Below are 24,402 nucleotides of genomic sequence, written 5' to 3'. Positions count from 1 at the left end.
TTCCCTTGAGGCTTCACATCCAGTTCATTCATGTGTGTCAGTATGTCCACAGTAAAGGCTAAATCACAAAGCCAATCGTTGTCATTTAGCTCAGGAAAACTCTCAAGTGTTCTCCAGGAGATCCAAAAATGAAATAATCTCCTGTTTGAGCTCTCATATTCATTGATTCAAACATTCAATCTTTCACAGCAAGTATGAATTCTGTACCAATTTTTGGACCGATGGGCTGGATTTGGCCCGCGGGACGTAGTTTGCCCACCCCTGCTCTAACCACTCCACTAGATGTGTCACAGCACCCTGTGTTGTTGTATATATATATATATATATATATATATATATATATTAAAGTAAAGTTACACTGTGTTCAGAAGTGTCTCAATGTAATCAATACTTAATCATCCATATAATTGCCTAACGACAACATGACAACAGTCTCTGCATTTAAAAATAAACATATGTTTCTGGCTCTAGAGGCGAGTAGAACGAGCACACACACACACACACACACACGCATCATGGCCTCCTTTGTAACATCATAAGCTGTCCCATTCACTTATCCCATACTTACATGATGTGTGATATCATAGCTTTATATTTCACTGTGTCTCATCTTTCCTTTTTGTATGCTGTCCATCAAATTTGAACAATTCCCACTGTGTTCTGGCAAAATTGCAAGGGACTCTCATTTAGCTTAATGGGTCTTCACAGCTGCTATATAAAATGTACAATCTCCACACTAAGGAACACAAAATAAACATTTTCCCCAGTTGGTAAGGAATAGCTCATGTACCATGTAAGCAACATAGAATCACTTACTTTTTTTTAATGTAGCATTTTGTGTGTTCTGATGTTACATCCATTTTGACATGGAAACTGCACACACCTTCAAGGCATTCTATACGTTACACTCACTGTGTATATTCAGTTTTTCATGTCTATTTATCTGCACCACTCTTGTGTGTGTGTTTGTGTATACACTCCCAAGTGGAGCTCTATGTGTGATGAGTGTGAACATGTCTGCCACCAATAGAGAATGGAAAAGCACCTTAATTTATTTGTTTGCCCTTTATAATGACAATATTGCCATTCTATTCTATTCTATTAAAAGAAAGTACATATTTCCAACCAATGTGAATTACAGTCAATTGTATTACTTGAAAAAAAGGAAATGATCATGCATATTTTTAGAAAATGATTAAAAATGTCAGTCCCTAACCCTCAGCAGAAAGGATCACCATGTGTTAGTTTGGGCATCTAATATTTTAGTCAGTGAGCCAGAAACCTGAAAAGCAGCTAAGCTGGGATTAAGAGTAAGGAAGGTTCAACTGGTGCCCCACATGAGGAGAGGTAAAAGGAGAGAAAAGCTTGAAATATATTGGAAAATCATCACGGTCTGTGCAACAACGTTTCTTACAGTAAAATTCAAATGTAAAACTAGGAAGACAAAGAAATGAAAGTCATTTGAAAGGATGCATGTTACTGTTGAGCACTAAATGGGATTTGTTGTTTGAATTTTTCATTCAAAGGATATTTTCTTTGGTAATGACTGCGCTCAATTTCTAGAACAAAAAAGGTAAAACGCGTCCATGAAAGAGAATCCTATTCAAAGACTCATGAGTAAAAATGGTTTAAATAAAACTCGTGATAAGGCACCCGACAAAGTTGAAGTACTTAGTATGTAAAATTACTTCTTTATTGCTTTGATTCATTTTAAATTTAATATTAACAGAGATTGTCAATCTTGTGGATGTGTCTGCCTCTAGCATCCAGTAATTGGAATTTATTTGTTGAAAATAAACAACCACGTCTCATTTTTACTGCATCACATTGTGCTGCAAACCCCCTTTTCTGCTTTTTTTTTTTAGAAGGGGTCTTAAAATTAAAAGATACAGATCATGAGGATTTCTGAAGTTCTTCTGCTTAAAGTTGAAATGAGAAGTGAAATGATTTCCTAGTCGCTCTAATTCAGCATGTCTGACTTTACCACCAGCACAATGAGATATCATAGTTGCCATAGAAACATCCTATGACTAATCAATTTAGGTTGCTTATGTCATGTTTTTGCATAGCCTTGGTACACAGCGTCCAGGGAATGACTACAGTCCATGGCTTTAACAAAATCCTGTAAATATCAGACCTCTAATTTGTATATTTTCACAAAAAAAACATGAACTAATAGGTGAACATTTGAATATGTAATTTTTCTGGAAATGACAAGCGTTATGAATTGGTGATTTCATTAATTCCTGGCTCTCCACAGTTTGACACAGTAACCAGCTTTGTTACCAATATGACTGAAGCAGTCTTGTTTCACCATACCATGCAGTCAGTTAAGAAATAATAATTTTCCAAAATGAAATTGACGTAGGGTCTCCAAGGTAAAGATGAAAATAGAAACGCCCCTGTTTGACATTTCCAAAAAAAAATCCCTAATACAATTCCAAGCACAGTTTAGTTTGTTTTTCCTGTGAGTAATCTCAAAATCCTTCATGTTATCTCACCATCTATCAGATACACTGACTGCCAAAGGTAGAGGTTAGCTACATATATGTATGTATGTGTTTATGTGTGTGTGTAAGTGTGTGTGTACACGCACACGCGCTGGAACTTTACTCGCTGTGCACAAAAAGGAGATAGCAGGATATTATTGAAGAAAGTTAGAAACAACCAGGGGGCAAGGATGCTCTTTCATGAGTAGGGTGTTTTTTTTCATTAATATTAGGATTGCAGTGCATACATTCGCTCAATTGTTTAACTAAGTATTACTTAATTTTTACAAAACTGTAATATATACCCCTGTAAACATTCATTTGTTCATTCTCTATACTGCTAATCCTGCACTCAGGTTCACGTCATGGTTCGAGCTTATGCCCGCTGTGGTTTGGCGAGAGCCGAGGTTCACCCTGAACCAGTCGCAAGTTAATACCAGGGCTTCACGCCTCTGGACAATTCAGGGTTGCCAAATAACCTCCTGCTTCCTTGGACTGTCGGAGAAAAACATAGAATCCAGAGAAATCCCTCGCAGACACAAGGAGAAGATGCAAATAAGTAATCGAACCAGCAACCTACTTACTGTGAGGCATCCATACCCCTTACCAAGGGTGGCAGGCTGGCTGGAGCCAATCGGGAGGCAGGATTCATTTCTTCAATTGATCACATGAACAAATATTGACAGTCATTTACTCTTACATTCATACTTATGCACATTTAAGTGTATAGTTAACCCACCACACATTGGAAAGGGGATGGAAAACCTGTTGAGAATCCAGATGAATTCCACATTAAGAAAACTTTGCCTGGTGGCAAAGAATCAAGGAAGTGTTGATGTCATGTTTGTAGCAAAGAAAAAATGCAATAATGTGGGTGTATGATGCTGCCTATCATAAAATTATAAATGGTCTCAAAATAATGTGAAGCATTGAGAGAATTCAAGACAAACCCATTATACACATCATAATATGCCTATATATATTTACATGATTGTCTCAGAAAATTTGAATATTCTGATAAAGTTCTTTATCTTCCGTAATGCAATTACAAAAACAAAAATGACCTTTTCATGATATTCTAATATTTTGAGATAGGATTTTTGAGTTTTCTCAAGAGGTAAGCCTTAATCAGCAATATTGAAATAATAAAAGGCTTGCAATATTTCAGTTGATTTGTAATGAATGCAGAATGTATGACATTTTTGTTTTTGTAATTGCATTACAGTCCTTTAATATGTTTTTCAGATAATAGAGGTTTATTGAAAGAAACGCTTCCTCATTGCTTTAATGGATCATTTAGTTAACCATAAAATAACAAAGTAACTAAAAACAAACAGAACTAGGGCATTCAATTGTGGCGACAAATCGGAGCAAGAAGGATGAATTCAGACAGGACACGCAGGTCAACGAACACCGAATCCGAGCACATGTTTTGACCATTTCCATGACGTCATCTGATTAAATCTTAATGGAATTTTAATGAGAATGTTGCAGCTGACCCCAAATTCATTTATTCAAAACTATCTAAGTACAGTTGCCATGCCAACGCCATCAGACAGGCCTTCGTGGACTGTGGAGCTACTTCAGGGTGAACGTTCGTTTGTCTCGCTAAAGCCAAACATTAAAAAGTGACCGGGTGCCACGAAGATTTCTCTCATCATGTGCGTCATGAAGTGGATAAAAATGAATTTCTAAAACTGACGCACGCCATTACAACAGGAAATTACGTTTAACAGGCAGACATTTTAAAAGAGCAAAATAATGAGATACAACCCCATACAGTCATTATAAAACTCAATTATTTCTATAGCAAATTGAAACCACCGGAAGATTATTATCATGTACTGAAACTTTCTGTGGAGGATTAGAGATGATGAAAAATCTTTACACTTATTTCACAAAGTGCATTCATGACATTTGTGACATCAGATGACAAAAAAAAGCTTTATTGCTTTTTCCAGGTTCATCTTTATAGTTCATTTCAGATTTTGGAGGATCCATGGTAATAAGCACATTAACACAGTGCCATTACTATGACTCCAGATCCTGCAGTTTTACACCCCAAAATAGATCTTTATAAACTATGTGTTTGTTTATTTTTTTGTTTTTTTTTGATTCATTTGGGTGCAGGAACTGTATGCTCAAAGAGTAAAAATTAATGCAACCACCTCACGTTTGATTTGTTTTTCGCGCACAAAACCTATAATGTCACTTTTGGCGATCGATTGACCGACAGACTAAATTTTATTAATGATAGGGGGAAATACGCAAAGGCTGATACCTGTTCACTGTATTGCACCACCTCATTTCAATTATTCCATATAATATCCAGTACCAAGAATACTGAGAAGGAAGGGTCATTTGTTCAGGGAGGAAGAATGCAAAAGCCCTTTTGAGAAATTCAGATATCTCCTAAAAAGGTTTTCTAATGCTCATCGGGTCCATCGCTTGGCACAGAAAATAAAAAAAAAGAACACATAAAGATAAAAAAAAAACATTGCAAGTGAAAGTAAAATCAACAACGAAAACACTAGCATAATCTGCACTCATCGGAGGATGTATTAAAGGTTAAAGTAGAGACAGTTAATAAAGAATGAGGGGTAGTGTTATTATATAGCTATGAAGTCACTTTACTAACAACATATATTTTTGCCCTTATGGGACTGCTGAAAAATGTGAAAGCGTGCTAAATGCGGTTTGGAGGCTTGGAGGCAGTCACCATGAAGCCTTAGCCTATGATACTATCAGTAAACCTGTAGAACCTCAGGTGTCAGCCGCTTCTTTCCTCCCCTGCAGGTGAAGAAGCCACTGACGCTACTTCACTTGCAGGGGAGTTCAAAGCTGAGGTGCCGACTTGAAAAACGACAAAAAGCAAACTCAATTAGTTATAGATAGTTATTTTGGAGGTGATGATTCATTTCATTATTTAATAGATTGATGCTTTAATAGTCCAGTAAATAATGAATGAGCCTAATTTTATGAAATGTGTATCGCCCCCGGGGGATTGGTGTGCCGCATAAAAATCTGTTTGTTTATGAGAAATCAATTCAAAATATAGCATTAATGATTGTTTGATTCATATGAGAAGCTAATTGGATTACATCCATTTTTGCTTAAATGTTAATCCTAACAAGACTACAGTTTTGGCCCACCCAGTCCAATCAAGTCCAAAGGCTGGAATCAGTTAATTTTACAACATTGGAAAATACAGGATGATCAGGATATCATACTGTAATTTTTAAAAAGTCATAAAAAGAATTTGAAAAAAGTTTAACCACAGCTAAAAAAACAGAAGGCACAGTTGTTTCTGCTTCTTTTACCTTATCAATTACATCTACTCTTGTCAGAACCTCTGTCATTCAGATTCCTCTGCAAAAAACAATTTTTTGTTTGTTTTATAAAAGACATTGAATGTGCATTGGGCACAGAATGAGCCCCTTAAATTATTTTTGGGCATCTGGCTTACTGCACATTATATTAAGTCATCTACACCCTGTTCCTCCCATTAGGATAATACCATTATGAAGTTCGCGGACAACACTGCAGTGACAGGACGCATCACCAATGGAGACAAAACAGCCTACAGGATGGAAGTGGCCAGTCTGGTGAAGTTGTGTGAAGACAACAACCTCACCCTCCACACGGACAAGACCAAGGTCTTGAGCAGTGGTCCCCGAACCCGGATACGGCCCGCCTCCACATTTTGCCCGGCCCCTGAACAATACCAGAGATGCATTATGATTTTTTTTTTTTCATTCTGGCCACGTAATCGTGACTTGTACATGCATAGAACGTAACATTCGATTCAACCCTCATGCAGTCTGTGCCTTATCTGAAACCCCTAAAAAAAAAAAAAAAAAAAAAAATCCTGGACACACCCCTGTCAAATAACACGGCGAAAAGATTAGGCAAGAGAAAAATAGATTCAGAATGCAGGGTATTTAACCTTGTAGGTGTTGGTATCAGTTCGGTTTCATAGCCTGCTTGCTTTCTGGTTTTTACCGTGAAATTGATATGAGAGAGCTGCAAACAGTTGTGTCTACAACAGGGGCGTCAAACTCAAATACACAGTGGGCCAAAATTCAAAACTGGAACAAAGTCACGGGCCAACATTGATATTTATTGAAAAAAAATCTTCCTCCAGATAAAACAATGAACCCAATCAAGTTTTGCCTAAAAACTAAATATGGAACAAGCATAGCTTAATACTATACAATATATAACTTGATATTGCACACATGCAAAATCCTGTTTTCTGCCTAAGTAGCAGGGTGCCAGTATTAGCATAAGGTTGCTATGACTACAGTCAACAGAAGAGAGGGCGTTTATGGGTCCTGTTGTGATTTTCGTGCCAAAACACCAGCAGAAAATTCTGGGATTTGTAGAATAAGCGACACATGCACTGTAGACTATCCCGTCAGGCCAGCTCTAAAAGTCATTTGGTATGGCCTTGCAGGCCAAATACAATTACAGTGCAGGCAAAATTTGGCCCGTGGGCCAGAGTTTGACACCTATGGTCTACAACAAAGTTAATGTTCCTTCACCCTTCCAGGAAAAAGTTTGGGGACCCCTGGTCTTGAGGTTGAGAGGGTGAGTGGCTTCATATACCTGGGTGTCCACATAAGCAACGACCTCACCAGGTCCCTCGACGACACGTTTAAAGAACTCATTCTACTCGACCATCATCAGACCCCTGAATGATTGACACTCATTCTTCTTTTGTTGCACTTTAAATGCAGCGTTGCACATGGAACTACTCATCCTTGCGCCTGCACTTTGTGAGTTTACTTGCGCTGCCAACACTGTTGATAGTTACGTTTACACAATCTCATTATTATCAATACAAATGCCAATGTGGACAGCAAAGTAAGACTTTCATTGTACAGGGAAACACGTTTCCACACTGTACATATGATAATAACCACTTTCTTGAATCTAAGTCAAAGTGGCATCAGAGGAGAACTAGCTTGAGATAAATGGTTTAATGGCGCCCTCTAGTGGCACATATTTGAACAATAAGCAAGATTGAATTTGACAATTTTACTTAGGATCTTTTCACTCATTTCATACCCCAATGAATTCTTTTCAACCTTTTGAGACTTTTTCTTTTTGTGGACATCCATCTCACCAGCGGGTGCAAGCAGCTGTTTTTGAGCAACTCCGTGCACACCATGTCCAGCGACACAGAACTTAACTGAACTGTAGGACGATCTGGAACCAAATATATAATTTGGACGCAAGTGTTGAAAGATGGCTTTAAGTGGTTCCCCTGTAACTTCCTCTCTGTTGTCCTGCCAAGCACCGTGCCTGCCATGAATATTTTGCTTAGTGTATTCATAAAGAAGACAAACAATCCTCAATAGAACCAACAAAATTGGATTTTTGACTGTGTTTGACACAGGAGGGAACGCAACCGCGCAAACCTGACGGCATCTTTTGAAACACGTTTGTACCTTATTCTTTAAAACAAATCACCTTCATCTCAGTGTGAGGTCTTTAATTTTTTTTCGACTGCTCTTGTGAGAATATCTGGCTTGAAATCAGACAAACAGACTTGGCGAGATTTCGATTTTCACCGTTGCCGCTCTTCATAAGCACTTGAACATTTGAGCATTGTGCACAAGTTGCAGTGTAACTTTTTTCACTCCCCTTTGGGCAAACTGGATTACTTTGTCTCTTTAAAAGAGCAAATAAAAATAAAGATATATTGATTGTAATTTGGTGGATGTTGGAGATGACATCGTTTGTATCCTGTGTTGTGTTATGCACACACACAGATTTCAGATCTCATTTATTCACTGTAATATATTGCTAATAATCAGACCTGCATATCTCCAGAGAGTACAACCAACCCAGAAGCACAAAGTTAAGTTTAACTTATATGGTTTTCAATCAGCCTCGGTGGATTACAAATGCAGTTTTAAAGCTGTAGCTGACTATATTTTAGAATTCAGATTGAACCTACTGTCTCCAGCGACAAGCAGTGATATTGGATATAAAACTTCCAGAGAATTAGATGTTTGATCAAACTTTTGCGTTTGTGAAACATATTGCTTTATGTTCCATTTTAAATCCCAATATCCGTGCCGTGCCTCACACCTCGGCCGTGCAAATACCAAATGAATGGTTGGCACACATGCAACATCTCTTTATTATAAGAAAAAAATATATGTGTAAAGCTCCCATAGTATTTGGTTTCATCGATTAGAGAGTCAGAGTGGAGACAACATGTGAAGCAACGCTTTCCTGTACAATTATTCATTGCTGGAAATGTGTGGTTGATGAAACATCATTTATTAGTCATATCATATTCAATTATATCTGAAAAAAGTCACAATTTAATTCACTGACAATCATAATAATCATACTAAGACACAATGACTGAGGAATTCTGTACTTATTATATATAAATCATTAAAATAATTAAACTCTTATTCATATTTTTTTCGTCATATCATATATTTCTTAATTATTGCCAAATAGTTGGATAACATTGTAAAATATATGAATAAATATAATGGTTTATGACATTCATATCGATAGAAAATAGTGGTAAATATTTATTTTGTAAATTATCTATCCAGCAATAATATATTACATAAAATATCTATCAAGACATTATCAAGATCCTTATTATTTCACACCATAAAAATCCATGTGAAAAAATGGAAATGAAACTTTTATTATAATTCGTGGCTTATCATTTTACTGCCTCTATAGCCTTTCAACAGATGGATAACCGTTCATCTATTAATGATTAATGATGGGCAGGCAAAACAATACATGGCTGTGTGTTGCGTCAATCTCTGGAACATGTCCCACCACCTAATCCACCGGCTCAGGCAGGTCCTGGTAATTGTTTACCCCGGAGCCACGGTAGTGACCGCTCCCCACTTGTTCCCCATTGAGGTCGGCGTATTCGACTGAACCCTGCTGAAAAACAGAGTGTTTGCATGGTGATGCTGATGCACCAGACACATTGCACACAGAATACAAAGCGTCACTGTTGTCACTTATATGAGTACCACAAAACACCAACTGGGGGTTAAAAAGGGAACATATCCCCTCTGAAAAAACTTTTGTTTTCACTGAAATCTCTTTTTTTCCAGTCCAATCCTCTTGAAAGTGAAGCAAATGTATTCAAATAATGATGACAATAGTAAATAGTCTTTTTTTTTGTCTCATCAGAGTCATGGAATTGTAGAATGCTTTTCCTGAGTAATACGATGTGATAATGCAGGGGCGGTGTAGCACAGGAGGTAGAACAACGGTCTTTGGAACCGAACATTCCTTGACTATTTAATTGCAGAGAATGAATTTCCTCCACGAGGGATTAATAAAGTAATAAAGTATACATTAATAAAGTCATATATTTAAGTGCAAAATTATCCAACTCCAACTAAATGATAAGACCTATAGACAGTCCCATATGATCAGGCATCGCAGTGAGTCCACAATAAATAATCATAATCATTAAAATTTTTTAAAAAGAATCCCAAAATCCGAAAAAAAAAAAAAAAAAAAGAATACACACACACACACACACACACACACACACATACAGGACATACAAAGACAGGAATGTCATACATTGTGGATTCATTGCAAATCAACTGAAATATTGCAAGCCTTTTATTATTTTAATATTGCTGATTATGGCTTACATCTTAAGAAAACTCAAAAAATCCTATCTCAAAATATTAGAATATCATGAAAAAGTAATTTTTGTTTTTTTAATTGCATTCCAGAAGATAGAGAACTTAATCGCAATTTTCTAATTTTCTGAGACAGTCCTGTATAAATGATATATATATTTTTTGGTTCTAGTCACAGCACCTATGGAATTGTCTGCCATAATAAGGCACAATGCAAAGCAACCAAGCCTTTCTTCATCCTCCTATCCACAATCTACATTATTAAAAAAAATATTTTCTATCAATATGCAAAATGCGTATAACTGCAATTTTTCTTCTGTTATATATATATATATATATGTATAATTTAGTTGCACTCATGTTCAGTTGTAGAGTAACAGTTATGTCATTGTCATGTTTTTTGCTATCAAGAAGATTCAACCTATTAGTTATCAATATATGCTTTGGATACTTAAATGTTTTATCAGCAAATCTAAAATGTTTTGGGGGCTGGACCTGCACCTAAAACATGGAAGACCTATTGGCTAGTCTTGAACCAAACAGTCACTGGCTAGTATGGTTGTGAGTTAAGTCTTTCTAATAAAGAATAAGACGATTTGGCTTTTGCAGACATTTTTCAATAGAAAAGAAATGTTGCGGCACCAATATTTCAGTTCTTACCTTTTTTTTTTTTGAGGGGGGGGATCAGAGCCCATTCTGATTGGAGAATCTGGGCACATAAAAAAAGTCTAACGTGCCTATTATGTCATGAGCCGATGAGCCGAGCATTACTTCCTGAGGTTGGCAAATTGATCTGTCATTATTTCCTCTGTCTGATCATGACCTCACACCCCACTGAGGGCTGAATGTGGTGGCCGGTAGAGGGGGTGAGCGGGGCATTGGCTGAGCTGGGCTTGTGGGCAACCCGACTGGACCGCAGAGCTGATTCGACGGGCAGATAGGGAAGGAAGCCACAGCCCACATGCCTTTGTTCATGTCTGGAAACTTTGATGGCAGTTTCCCTCTTGCTCTGGATTATCAGCCCGCACAGGGTCAACGTTACCAAAAGGGACGGAGGCGGGCTGTGCGCTGTTTTTTTCGACAAATTGCCGAGGAAAGTCACCGAGGAATGATCATTTGACTTCGCCGACATATCTAAGAGACGGAGAAAGCCTGACGAACAGCGCCGAACAACGGTTTACGTTGGATGGCCTCTGCTCGATGACCTGCAGTGATACATTTCCTCTGATACATGACAAAAAAAAAAAAAAGACGAAAAAAAAAACAACAAAATTCAAACTTTCGCTGAGAAGCGACACGTGTTTCCCGGAAATCCGACAGGACTTGGTAGCAGAGCGCAGTCGGTCGCAATTTTCCAGCTCTAAGCAGCGCACTACATGATTTATCTGTGATCGGCTGTTCTATTGCCTTTTCTGTCATTCTGTCACATTCACACGTATATTGAGAGTTGTTATGACCATGGGGAATCTAATAAAGAGTAAATGTAACAAGCTTATATACTATTTCACTGTTGCCTTACTGAAAATTCAACATTTTTTAAAAATAGGCTGCCGGGCAGGAGAGCTGGATTAGGACACACTGACAGATATACATATTTAGAAGATGCACTTTTACTAACATGCTACCGGAGTAATTATTCAAAAAAAACAAAAAAACAAACAGAAGATAGATTGAAAGGAAAAAAAAGAAAAGGAGTAGATAGAACTGACAAAAACAAAGCGAAGGAAAGGGAAAAAATGGAGAAGAGAAAGAAAAGAAAGGAAAGGACAGGACAGGAAAGAGAGAGTAAGGAAATGAAGAAAGAGGAGAGAAAAACAAAAGAACAGACGCAAATGCAGAACTGAAAACAAAAGAAAATAAAAGTTGATGTATGTATAATGATGTGTTGACAATCAGTCTTTTAAGTTTCAATGAAATTATCCAGCCAAATTAGTGCTGTGTAAAGGTATGTTTTTGTTTTGTTTAAATTTATGTTATTTAGGCCCACAGTTTTTTGTACTTGACACACACAATAGAATTTTCACCATCAATTTCAGCAACGTAACAGGTATCGCGCATGTGTGTGTGTGTGTGTGTGTATAATCGTTTCTATCCGCACCAAGATGTAAAAACGGCAATGAGTAGCAATCGGGTCTGACAACACGGTGGTGATTCAAGCGTATTACTCACATAGTCGTGATGATCGACAGCACCTGTAAAGGAAAGCATCAGTATTTAAGAATGTCCAAGCCTGCAAATGGGTTCCGCTCAGTTAGTTGTTACTCATTCTGACCTTGATGACTCACCTGTCCCTCCTTTGTTTGGAATCTGAACACGGGAAGGAAGTCCCCGAGCTTTTGTTACTGTTGTGAGGCGCGGAGAAAGTAATGTTTTCTCGGGGCCTCTTCTGCTAATCGCTTGACCGCCGACGTACGAGCAGAAAGATGCACTGATTTAAACAGGTTTTTTTTTTTTTTATTTATATCCATATACAGGACTGTCTCAGAAAATTAGAATATTGTGATAAAGTTCTTTATCTTCTGTAATGCAATTAAAAAAAACAAAAATTACTTTTTCATGATATTCTAATATTTTGAGATAGGATTTTTTGAGTTTTCTCAAGCTGTAAGCCATAATCAGCAATATTAGATTAATAAAAGGCTTGCAATATTTCAGTTGGTTTGTAATGAATCCAGAATGTATCACATTTTTGTTTTTGTAATTGCATTACAGAAGATAAAGAACTTTATCACAATATTCTAATTTTCTGAGACAGTCCTGTATATACCGTATAATATCACGGGAGGAGGGGTATAAAAAACAGATCAATCAGTATTTCTGAAAGTGTGTGTGCTTTTCCTCTTCAAATACTGAAATGACAACACATTTCCCTCTTTAAAATTGAATGCTGCGTCAAATAGTCACCCGCTGGTCAACTGGCTACTTCACGTAAAGAAAAAGGAATTTCCTCATAGGAAATCAAAAGGAATACTATTGTGTTGACTCTCTCCTGAAGTGTGAAGTGTATCCGACGAACAACCGCTCAAGATCTTCGCCAGAAATCCCAATTCCGGTTTTGCGTGATCTTTGAAAAAGTTCAAGTTGAAATTCGCAAAGTTAAAAAAAAAAAAAATCTGCATGGAAATGCTTTCATGATTTTATTGATTTAAATAGATTTAAAATAGAGCTATTTATATTTATATGATATTGATATCTATTTACTTAAATAGATCATGATTTAAATAGAAATCACGTATTGGTGATTTGCGTGTAGAAATAGGAGGTGAGACCCAGTAATAATCACAGACTTCCTGATTTCTCCATGGACGACCACATGGCGCCGTAGCAAAGATTGGATATTGGATAACTGGATAAGAGCTCCCGTCAGAAATATACAACACAGACTTAAAGTTGTACAATAGGTTGATCAAAATATCAACATCCGCTAATGGGATCGCAGAGTAGATTTAACCATCTGACGTCAGATGAAAAGTACTTCCGCAAGAGCTCCTCACTTTGGATGAGTCATGACCAGAGCTTAAGCTTTGTTACAGATAAATACACGGCATACGTGTGTTAAGTAGGTGTGCTCGTGTGTACTCACGCTTAAAGATCAACTTGACCCCGAAGATTTGAGTTTTTGCCATAATTTAGATATTAAAGATATTTAGATATTATTTTCATATCTCCGTGAGCTCAGTTGCGGTAACTACGTTTTGCTCCTACTATAAAAATCAATCGCTGAAAGGGGAAGAAACGATTTTGTTTAACTACGGCAATATGTAACGCATTCTGAGATACGGGAAAATTCAGCACAAATTGCATTTGCGCGTTAAATTACAAAATGCAAGTGTTACATTACATTACAGGCTGACAATGTGTAATATATATATTTTTTTTTCTCAACTTACTACATGACGTGGGGTGTTTAACACAAATGATAAACTCACCGTGTGGGTTGTTCTGGAGCTCACTGTAAACCGTCTCGGTGCCTTTTCTCAGCGGAACTGTTTCTGTAAAAGGCGACAAATTAGGCCGCGAAGATTTGCGAAAGCCGGTCACACAGTGTGCCAGAATCCGTTTGATGTACGATTTACACGAAACTATGAATAGACAGACAATCGTCTTTTTCTGTAACCGACATCTCCGGCCCGTTGGGACGTCAACGCGGGATCAGGATCCCAAACAGGCCCCGGCAATTAGCTCAACCCTTCCTGTTTACTGTACGGGGTTTGCAACGGTCCTGGAAATCCCGACCGTTATCGCTCGGGGTTACAGCAACCTGAAGATGTCTTAATTATGGGTAATTATGCTCCTCCCAGGAAGTGCTGCTCCGGCAAGTCAACTTTAATGGAATGCTCGGATAGCCGGGGAAAATTGCTTTCTGGTGAGGAGATCTGAGCAAAAACGTCGTGGACGACGTGGCGAGCGCGTACCTCGAGCAAGATCCGCCGGCTGGGGATGCACCACCTCTGTGTACTCCACGTCCAGCTCATTGGACACCATGCTGCTCTCCTCATCATTGCCTGCGGGGCGGAACATCACCCCAAAAATCCTCCGTTAAACAAATAGTTTGTAAGCCGTATTTCTTTTATACGAGCTGAGTTCCAGATGTACATGTCAAGTGGCGACGGCTTCGTCACCATTAGAGACGTGTACATTTCTGGAGTAAGAAGTGCATCGTTTTCAACGCCTCTTCAATTCAAATGCCGAGATCTCAAATTTAACACATTGAGGTTCAGTTTGTTTGCGTGATCCGCTATTGTAGAACCTCTGGCTCGTAATTTCAGACGTGAATTCAGAGTGCAAAATGGCCGAAGAGCTAACCTGCGTCGGGCGGTCGCACACTCCACACGCTGGCCGGCACACTGTCCACTGTCGCTGCGCAACACATGAGAGACAGACATGCAGAAAGTGAGATGCCGCACAATAATCAGTTGAGGTCGCAGGAATTATGCAATATCGGCGACGATGAATAAAAGGGTTACGTGATTGCTTGAGTCTGGAGACTTAGCTGAGGAAAGTAAAGTTCATATTGTCGAAATATCTCGGCGATGCGCCGGATAGAAACCGGAAACAGTGAGATTGTTTTTGTTTGAAATGCCGAAAAATGTATTTAAAACATCCGCCATGTTTGTAGAGAGCCAGACTATCCATATTTTAAGTCTTTATTTTACACTAATATCTCTTTCCTGTAGCTTTATTAGCAAATCGAATCACTGAAGAGATCAACAAATGGTGAACTATCTCATACTTTGTGGCCAGGCTTCATTCAATAATGGACAAAAAATTGCTATATTTGGAGGCGATTATCCGTCTCAAACATTCTTCATCCTCACTTTTGCATTAACAAAGATCTTCCGCTGTCCTGAGCACAATGGGCCTTTAATTCTGCAGCGGCTGCACAGTAAGTTTTTGGCAAAAACAACATCCCCCCGCAACTTCCCAGTTGGTAACATAATCTCGCACGGAGCTTAACCAAGCCTTGTGCGATTTATTTCCTCAGCATGCTACATGCATTCAAAGTTGCTCGGCCCAAGTCAAAATAATCCCCATTCAGCCCGGAGCCTCGACGCCCCCCCCCCCCCCCCTCCCCCCCACCCCCGCCCCCAAAAAATCAGATCTTTGCCAACATAGGAAGTGTCTTGCAGACTCCATTCTTTTCGACCTCCAAAGGAAGTCTCTGTTGACCATTCCTTTTTAGGAAAGGAATCGACTTGACTTTCTTTAGGTTTGGTCTTAATACAGCCAGAATATGACACATATTTCTGTGTTAAATGTTCTCTAATGCTTCTGGTTCTCGCAGCATAGCGATAGCTGGAGCCAAATGAATGGTAGTGACACACTTCTAAATTAAACGAACTTTATTCTACAAGTGTCTCTTTGAGTCAGTCAAGGAATCATCCAAAAATATATACACACATTTCCTGCAAATAGCGATATAGTGGCTATACACAACAACGACAACAACAAAAAAAAAAAAAACTGACGTTGCACAGACATTGGCGATCACATTTAGAACATGCAGTCGGACACACACACACACAGCGAGCGAACACAGGAGGAACACAGTATATTAAATCTGAAATTAAAGACAGGCCATCCGGATTGCAGGGGGAGGGGAGAGGGAGCAGCGGGAGCCGGGTCGTTTGTCCATTGCGACACGTCCCTCGTCCCTGGCGAGCCAACTTATTCCCCTAAACAGGTCTAATGCCAAACACGCTGAGCTCCCTTAAACATTCCCTTTTCGTTTTAAATCATTGCTTAGAACGCCATTCTTCTTCTTCTTTTTTTTTTCATAAATATCAATCCCCAGTTCCTCCGACAGCGGGGTGTCTCTATACTGTTGCTGGGTTACTGTAGCTGCTCCTGTTGCTGATGTCAATGGGAAGCGACACCGCACTAGCTCGTGTCCCATTGGTCGCTCTCCCCTCCGTGCCATCATAGCGTGGCGCTGCGTCTGGAAGAAGATGATAACGGGCGCTCTAAGCAATTTTAACACCAGAAAATCCGGGCTGTGTGCTATTATTCAACTATTGTGCTGAAAGGACTTCTTCCTGCGTAAGCACGGCTTGTACCTTGCGGACATTATGTTCTGCGGCAGCTATTCTTTTTCCCGGTTTGCGAACACACACATGGAGACACCTTACATGCAGAAGGTCGAGCGGGTCGGCGCGGCGTCGCGTAAATTTGACGAGGATATCCGTAGCGACGCAGACGCTTACATAAACAAACAGGAGCTGGGGTTACAGCCACATGACCCCGGCATGCGGATTAGAACATGGAACATGGGGGTGAGTTGGGATGACACAAAACATGCCACGCTAAGGTGAAGGAAATGACCCACGGCTGTTAAATGAATGACTGATGAGGGCAGTCGTCAGCACGGGAGAGAAGTAAAAACCAAGCTACCTGGAGCTGCGTTATAAACCTCTGTGTCGTGGGTTAGGCTCACTGTTAAAGAGTCATCTGATTTAGGGCTCGAAGGCTTTCTGAGAAATGGTGAAAATAAAGTCAACTCCGGCAGCAGTGAAACTCAAGAGAACTCAGAGAAATCTTCTCAACACATTCCGAAAGAAGCTAGCAATTAACATTCATCCGTGGAAAAAAAAACAGAATAGAACGTTTTTTTTTCATTCCTGAGGCGCATCCGTGTTTCCGAAACCACGGCGGAATTTTGTAAGAAAATTTTGGCTATATACGGGATATTATTGTGACTGTACTTGGTTTAAAAGGTGAAAGAAAAATAAATATGAGGATCTGTGTTCTGAATTCAATGACCGGTTGGAGCTCTGCAACAACTTTTTCCTTCCTTAATGAAGCACATTATTTACTTTGGCGCAACAGCCCTAAAAGATGGCGGCAATAGCAACCGTCATAAAAAAAAACTAAAGACTTAAGAACTTGAATTTAAATGCGGTACCTACACTTGGAACTACCATTGCAAAGTGAACATTATTGTTGCATTTTAATGTTTAATCCATACATCCTGGCGTGCCTATATTATGGCTTAAATTTCAAACGACAGGTCATTTAGTTTTAACGCTGATTAACACGGTAACCGGAATCCCGCGGCTCTGAGTATCACATCTATCGACGCGAGTCAGTACCGGCTCAAGTCAGCCGTATTTGAGCTGGCTTGTTTCGAAGGGGGTGTCGGACATGCAAGAAAAAGCACGTCGGCCTCGACGCACGAACGTTTCTAGCCGCCCTCGATTATCTCAAAAACACTTTCGGTCACATTCAGAGGAAGCAAATAGTCGAGCAAACTCACACTGACAATTCAGCAGGTGCTTCTTTTTTACCTACAATAAGAGAGGAGAGGTGAGAAGAGCAGGAGGAGGTGGTGGTGGTTGGGGGGGGGTGAAGGTTCATACATGGTTAGGTATAAGAGGCTTGAGTTGCTGGGGGACTGTAGGTCTCTCTACCTCTCTTGGATCTGAAGCACAGCACACACACCACCACCAGTACTGACACCGCCAGCAGACTGAACCCTCCGATAACAGCTTTCTTCCACGTCGCCAGGCGCACTGCGACAAAAGGTAAAGATAGAGATACCTGAAAACACCAGTTATTACGAGAAGGTCCGGTTCTGCTCCTTTCCACCTAGTTTTTTATAACGAAACCCCGGGTATAGTTCCGCGAAGCCCCCCGGAGATTAATAATTCCGATTCTTGCTCACCCTCTATTGTGACCGGTGCGCTGCGGACGATATTTTCGGCGGAGTTGACGGCCTCGCAGTGGTAAGTGCCGCTGTCCTCTTTGGCCAACTGTTGGACCTGAAAGTCCGTGTTGTTCCTGCTGGTATTGGCGGTGAAGACCGGGTCATTGATCCCCGCGCGGTACAACTTGAAGGTGACCGGAGGTGTGCCTCTCACACCGCATATCAGGTAGAGGTGATCTCCTTCCGAAATTTCCCCGGGGTTGGGGATGACGGTCAGAGTCGGATGCGACAGAGGCACTGGGAAGAACCAGAGGTATTTTAAAGGGGAGGAAATGAAGGCGTCCTTGTTTTCTCTTTCCTTCGCGTTCGAATGTTCACCTGTGACGGGGGCTTCGAGTCTCCTGCTTGGAGGGACGTCCCTGTGACTGTTCTTGGCCGTGCACTTGAACGCGTTTATATCTTCGGGCCTGCGGATGGTGACGTTGAAGACGGCTTTTCGAAACGGGTGCTTGACAGTGGTCGTGGCGATTTCCTTATTCGCCTTCACCAGGGTGTAATTGATGGGCAGGCTACCAATTTCCGACAGGCATTGGATCTGGAAGGGCTTGCCCAGGACCGCGCTCCCAACCACCGAGATGTTCGGAGGGGAAACGGACACTGTACGAAAAAATTTGGCGACTTAAATTCAAGCAAACACAAAAGCCTTCCAGCACACTGATATGCTTTGTTTCTTTTCATGTCAATGGACAACTGTCAAAATTCTAATATATAATTACCTGTGCCGTCTCCTGCGCACCGGGGACCAGCTGGAAACTTAACTTATCTAAGACACACAAATGTTTTGGCGGCCTTGCTCCTCAACGGGTGTGGAAAATAATACATGCGTTTTTTTTTTGTTTTTTTTTTCATCCGCTGTTGTATTATTCCATTAAGTACAAGGTAAGTATCTTTTATTTGCCTGGCCACAGCTGGTGAGTTTAATTAATCCTTATCAGTGAGGCTCCATTTATCCACAAGTTCATTTGTTCATTCATTTTTAATTATCCACATAACCTAACATGTACAATGGGTTGCAGGGGTTATCTAGTTACCATGGAAAATACATTTCTCTGATAAAAGCTATGCGACAGTCATCTGCTATTTGCTCTTCTCTTGAGCAAGAGCCCGGTAGCATACAATAGCCTCTAAGCGCTTTTTCTGTTACAGATAGTCGCCTATAACTATTTGAGCATGAAGAGCTGTTCAAAACAACCAACCGGGCTTCAAAAACCTTGAAAAACATCGGCGTTTACAAACGCAAGTTGGTTATTTGCTCACCTTTAGGAGAGACCGTCAAGGTCTTACTGTGTTTACGGATGCCCTTGGCTTGGGCTGTGCATGTGTAATTGAACTCGTAGGGCAGGGCCTTGCCCGAAAACTCCCCAGTGTCCCTTTCGGTCAGAGAACTTTCGGGCGGGTCCAGAGTATAAATCAAGTCTTCTCTGCGAATTCTTTCCCGAGCGTAGTTTTCGCTTTTGCACCAAAGTGTCATCGATTCCCTCTGGAGGACTTCGGTGGGAGACATGGTGAGGGTTGGCACTGAAAACAGCTCTGGGGATACAATCGGACACAAAGTAACCAACTCGGCACAGATGAAGATTTTCTCTTTGGGAGCGACCGGGATGGATAGGATCGGGAACGAGTCCACCGGAGGGACGGGACATGTTAGATGTTTTGGAGCGAGATGGTTCGGTCATGTACAGAGGAGGGAGAGCGGGATAGATATTGGTTGAAGGATGCTGAGGCTGGAGGTACCAGGCTTGAGGTCTGGAGACTCCAGACTTTTAGTGTCATAATGCAAGCATCACGGAATTTTGAAGGGAATCTTGGCGAGACACAATTTCAAATATACAAAGTGTACAACAGAACAACATTAGAAAAGTAGGAGGTTGAGGCATGAAAATGGATGGACACACGGACGATCAGAAGATTTATGGTCGGGGTGAAAGGGAACATAAAGTTAGTTCGTGCGAGAGAAGAGAAAACAGAATGGGGTAAGATGGAGCGGCCGAAAGGGAAAGAAGAAACAAGGAGAACCAACACAGAAATAAGTCAGTTTTCTAAAAAATGATTTTAGGATGCACTCACCGGTCACCGACACCATCTTTGTGGCAACTTTATTGAACAACCCAATTTCTAATCTGCACTCGAACTCTCCCGAGTGGTTTCCCAGTGCTGTCATGCTGTGATTGTATTTGGTGTCTCCGCTTCTGAGCACCTGGGAGCCATGGTTCAGGAAAAGTACCACGTCGGCCCTGTTGCGCGGAAAGTTTTCAACGAAGCAGGTAATATCTAGTGTGTCTCCTTCGTAGATCTTGCTTCGCGGGAAGATTTCCAAAACGGGTTTGATGGGGAGCTCTACGGAGACAAAAAACGTGGAGGAGTGAGCTCTGAGGCGGCCCGGGTGACCCGTTAAAGGTCGGGCGCATTTTTAAACGACACCTGCCTTTGACCTTGACCCTGCCGATGTTGCTCGGCGTGGACTTGAAGGAGAACGGAATCCCGATGACCGTGTAGGTGCAATGAATTTCATGGGTTCCGTTCCTGTTAAAGTGCAACTTGGTCTCTAAACGGTTGGAGTTGATCCGCTCCTCCTTGATCTCTTTGGAGTCCTTGAAGAAGTTGAACATGAGGAGACCCGTCTCGCCCGGCGCCGAGCATCTGGCTATCAGCTCCTCCCCCTCATTCACCAACTCCTTGTTCAGCTCGAGCCTGGGTGGGGACAGGCCTGCAACCCACGGGAGGTCGGTTTAGAACACGCGAAGCCGGCGGCGAAGACTCGTGCTTTTTCCTATTCCACCCGACGTGAAATGTTACCTGTGACATTGAGTCTCTTGGCCTCGCTGGTCTTTTCCTGCCCCTGTACCCTGATACTGCACGAATATTTGCCGGTGTTGGAGACTCTGACATCGGGCAGCAGGTACAGAAGATCCTCCGAGACGTTGATGATCTTGGTATAAACTTTGACGCTGTCTTTGGAAATGGTGTACTCCTGGCTCAGTGGGCCCCTGCTACTGATGCTGACTTTGCACCTCATGGTCACGTTGGTGCCGCGGGGCACGTTGGGACCCGGCTCGATGGACAGGGTGATGCCTTTTAGCGTGAACGCTGGGGAAAAGAATAAAAACGTTAAACCTTCGGCCATTTTAAAATGTTATTTTTATCATGAATCCAAACGGTACCCACTAATATTTTGGAAAAGCAATTATTCCAACTGTATTTATTGTGTAATTATTCCAACAATTCTTCTTCTTAATGCTGCATACAGCACAGGGAATAATAATACTTTAATAACGCTTTGAAAATAGTTTACATAATAATTCAAAAAGATTGGTCCTCAGGCAGAATCCTCCTTTGGACAGAAAACGTTCATCTGACTGAAGAAAACAATCAAGGAGCCAGGAAATATATTTTGTAGGTAGAGGGGGGTTGACTGTTCTATGTTTTTATATTTTATATTTTCCAAATACATTTTCGGTGTCAGACCCCTTTTACAGAATCAGATAAAGCTAATTGTTGCTCTCTTGGTTTGCCCATAAAATTTAGATTCAGCCCATTAAACCTTGCTTTTTGCTTAACGTCACAATTCCAGTCAAAAATTGAACCCTGTCATGTTGTAGCGGCTTCCTCACTGCTCGCACGATGAAAACATTTGTTGCGTGTTTAAAATTGGTCACAAATCTGCTTCTTTTTTTTTTAAAACCTTCGGACGACTCAGTCGCTTACAGCTACAGAGTTCCTCGCATCTTCAAAACAGCTAGAAACTAACACGAGGAGATTTTTTTTCATTTCTTCAGAGCGGTTGAACACACCAAAGTTTGAGTTCAGTTAAATGAATAAATCCAACCAGTGTGGAGATGACTAGCCTCATGCAGGGAGGAAGTATTGTTAACTTGTTGTATTGCGGTATATTGATATCTAACAATATTATATGGAGTTGAACTGGTAACTGAACACCAGTTTGGGTAGAAACCAGGGAAATTTTGCTGTGAATCAGAGGTTTTTGACAACAAGGATTTTTTTTTCTCTTTCTAGCACAATTTAAAGTCTTGAAATATCCTGTTTTTGGGATAATCTTGGGGGGAAAGTTTCATCAGCGTTCCTGTCGGACGCGTTGAATTGATCACATCAACCGAGCTCCGTTGGCAGTCGGCTCGAAGCCGAAGATCATCTTGCATGAAGGCTGGCGAGTACCGCCGCTGCATTTTGTTCGGCAATGATACACTTCCATCCCAGCAAACAAATTAAAACGGCCAAAAAAAAAAAAAAAAATCAGTTTCATCTGCAGCTGGGGTGAAAAGTGTTCGCCAGAGAAATCACTGCAGAGCGTCAGCTATCGGGGTGGGGTTATGACCCCGGAGGGAAGCGTTGCGAAAAAGCATGTCGTCTCAGAGAACAACAATATAAAGAGAAAACAAAAACAAATGGCAGGGAAGGTCATTTGTTTGACAAACAGTTCACGGTAGAAACCCTCTTATAAGGCCCGATGACAAAACTGAGGCTTCCGGGGCCGAGGTCTGGCACCAATTATCCTGATCGATAATCAATGCCCAGGAAGACATTCCCTTTGCGCCTTAAGAAGAAGCCAGAAAATAACAAAACAAATCCAACCTCCGAGCCAATGAAAACGCAGGTTTCACTTCCTGTCCGGATCTGATCTTTTGTCCATCATCCTTCTCGTGGACAAAGCGTGTGACACTCTCCGGCGACATGTTCCCAACGCCTACTGCTGCTACCCCTTTGTCCACCACACACACCGCCTGACAGCAAAATGTCTTGTTTCCACTACCTCATACACCCCACACACACACACACACACACACACACATACTTACACACAACCCATATTCCTCTGTGTCCACTCAAAGGGAGCATCATCTAAATGTCATCTTGAAGCAAACAAGCCGCACTGCTCGGTTGCTCCCGTAACCCCCTTCCCCTGCCCCTCCTTGGATTTCCCCAAACACCTTTCTTTACTTACATGTGTCTTTGCCCGTCACGCTCCCTGGAGGAAAATCATTGGGAGAAGAAAAATGTCAGGTTAGAGACAAATCTATCGATTACGTCCTGAAAAATAAATCCGGACAAAACAGCGGACGAGGGGTCTTACAGCTGGAAAGGAGCACGGAGGTGAGCAGTAGTAGGGGGCCCATCTCGTCTGAAGAACGCAGGGGGGCTCTCGGCTGTCCTGGAGGCTGATGCGCTTGTCACTGGGCCGTCTGATGGCTGGGAGGCCAGATTTGGAAACGTCGGGGCGGGAGCGGACGCCAAGGTGGTGCTCTACCTCATCCACTCGCTGATCCGCTTGCGCCATCGGTTATCACCCAGAGCAGCCGTTGGCTTGGCTTAATTTGACAGGAAGTGAGTGTCGTTTCCTCAGGATGTACATGCCGCCCGGCTCTTTGCTGTTGTTGGAATGTTCCCCTGGACATGTATCGGTGCGTGTGTGTGTGTGCGTGCGTGCAACAGCACAATAATGTCGTGCTGCTCGCACTGCCTTAGGCAGGGCTGTGACCCCTCGACACGGCTGGCAGGGGCTCAAGCAGGTAAAAAGGAACAACACAAGCGAGAAAACATGCCGTGTATTTCCGAGAGTGAAGCTAATCAGCTACTAAAACATTTGGTGTCGCGTAAATCTCACGGGGTGCGAGTAAGAGCCGCCGTTTCACCACAACACACATTTCCCAAAGAACGCATGAATGTTTCAATCTAAAATATTGCTGTGTTCTTACTAATCCCGTCACCAGTCTCGGGTACCATATCTCCAGGTGAGTTGGAAAAAGAAATACATAAATGAGTAGAAAGTTTGGGCTACAAGTGTAATTGCTAGGAAATATTGAAACACCTGCAGTTATGTAGTATCATAAAATACGTCAATAGAAAAAAAACACACCAAATTTAGGTAGTTTCTGTGGGATAACTGGAAACGTCATTCTTCAGACAGACATTCTAACAACCACATTTATACATGTTTCACCAGCTGTTTCATTTTACTTATTAAAAGCAAAGAAACCTTGTAATAATAAATAATTAAAAACAACAACAACGGACCCATGGCTGAGCAACATTTTAACAA

The 24,402-nt window shown here is 41.1% G+C and overlaps 1 protein-coding gene across 13 annotated transcripts; it reads right to left on the bottom strand.

The window, feature by feature from the left end:
- Window positions 1–8,767: 8,767 nt before the first annotated feature.
- pecam1b (platelet and endothelial cell adhesion molecule 1b) lies at window positions 8,768–23,631 on the bottom strand. 13 transcript variants are annotated; one of them, XM_086142339.1, is made up of 16 exons: window positions 23,437–23,630; window positions 23,308–23,331; window positions 21,144–21,434; window positions 20,773–21,054; window positions 20,415–20,684; window positions 19,605–19,877; window positions 18,666–18,944; window positions 18,306–18,584; window positions 18,052–18,153; window positions 17,898–17,928; window positions 17,036–17,115; window positions 14,951–15,004; window positions 14,560–14,649; window positions 14,074–14,136; window positions 12,314–12,336; window positions 8,768–9,422 (listed from the first exon to the last, which is right to left on the bottom strand). In XM_086142339.1, the coding sequence occupies exons 1-16, from the start codon at window positions 23,477–23,479 to the stop codon at window positions 9,315–9,317; spliced, it is 2,292 nt and encodes a 763-aa protein (XP_085998465.1). In that variant the 5' UTR covers window positions 23,480–23,630; the 3' UTR covers window positions 8,768–9,314. The 13 variants fall into 13 exon arrangements, 8 of the variants coding, with proteins under 8 accessions (XP_085998465.1, XP_085998466.1, XP_085998467.1 ...); XM_086142340.1 differs by having other exon boundaries at window positions 8,768–9,419; XM_086142341.1 differs by lacking the exons at window positions 17,036–17,115; window positions 17,898–17,928 and having other exon boundaries at window positions 23,437–23,631.
- Window positions 23,632–24,402: the final 771 nt, after the last annotated feature.

Source organism: Fistularia commersonii, chromosome 35, assembly GCF_037954325.1.
Source record: "Fistularia commersonii isolate RoL2024-O1a breed Wild chromosome 35, RoL_Fcom_v1.0, whole genome shotgun sequence".
NCBI lineage: Eukaryota > Metazoa > Chordata > Actinopteri > Syngnathiformes > Fistulariidae > Fistularia > Fistularia commersonii.
This window is presented reverse-complemented; position numbering and strand designations above follow the sequence as displayed.

Bases quoted from the DNA above. Each gene is read 5' to 3' on its own strand.
- pecam1b (XM_086142339.1), bottom strand. From the start codon at position 23,479: ATGGGCCCCCTACTACTGCTCACCTCCGTGCTCCTTTCCAGCT. The intron at 21,435-23,307 runs GTAAGTAAAGAA...TCTTTTCCCCAG, and splicing joins CGTGACGGGCAAAGACACAT to CGTTCACGCTAAAAGGCATC. The intron at 18,585-18,665 runs GTGAACATTCGA...GGTTCTTCCCAG, and splicing joins ACTCGAAGCCCCCGTCACAG to TGCCTCTGTCGCATCCGACT.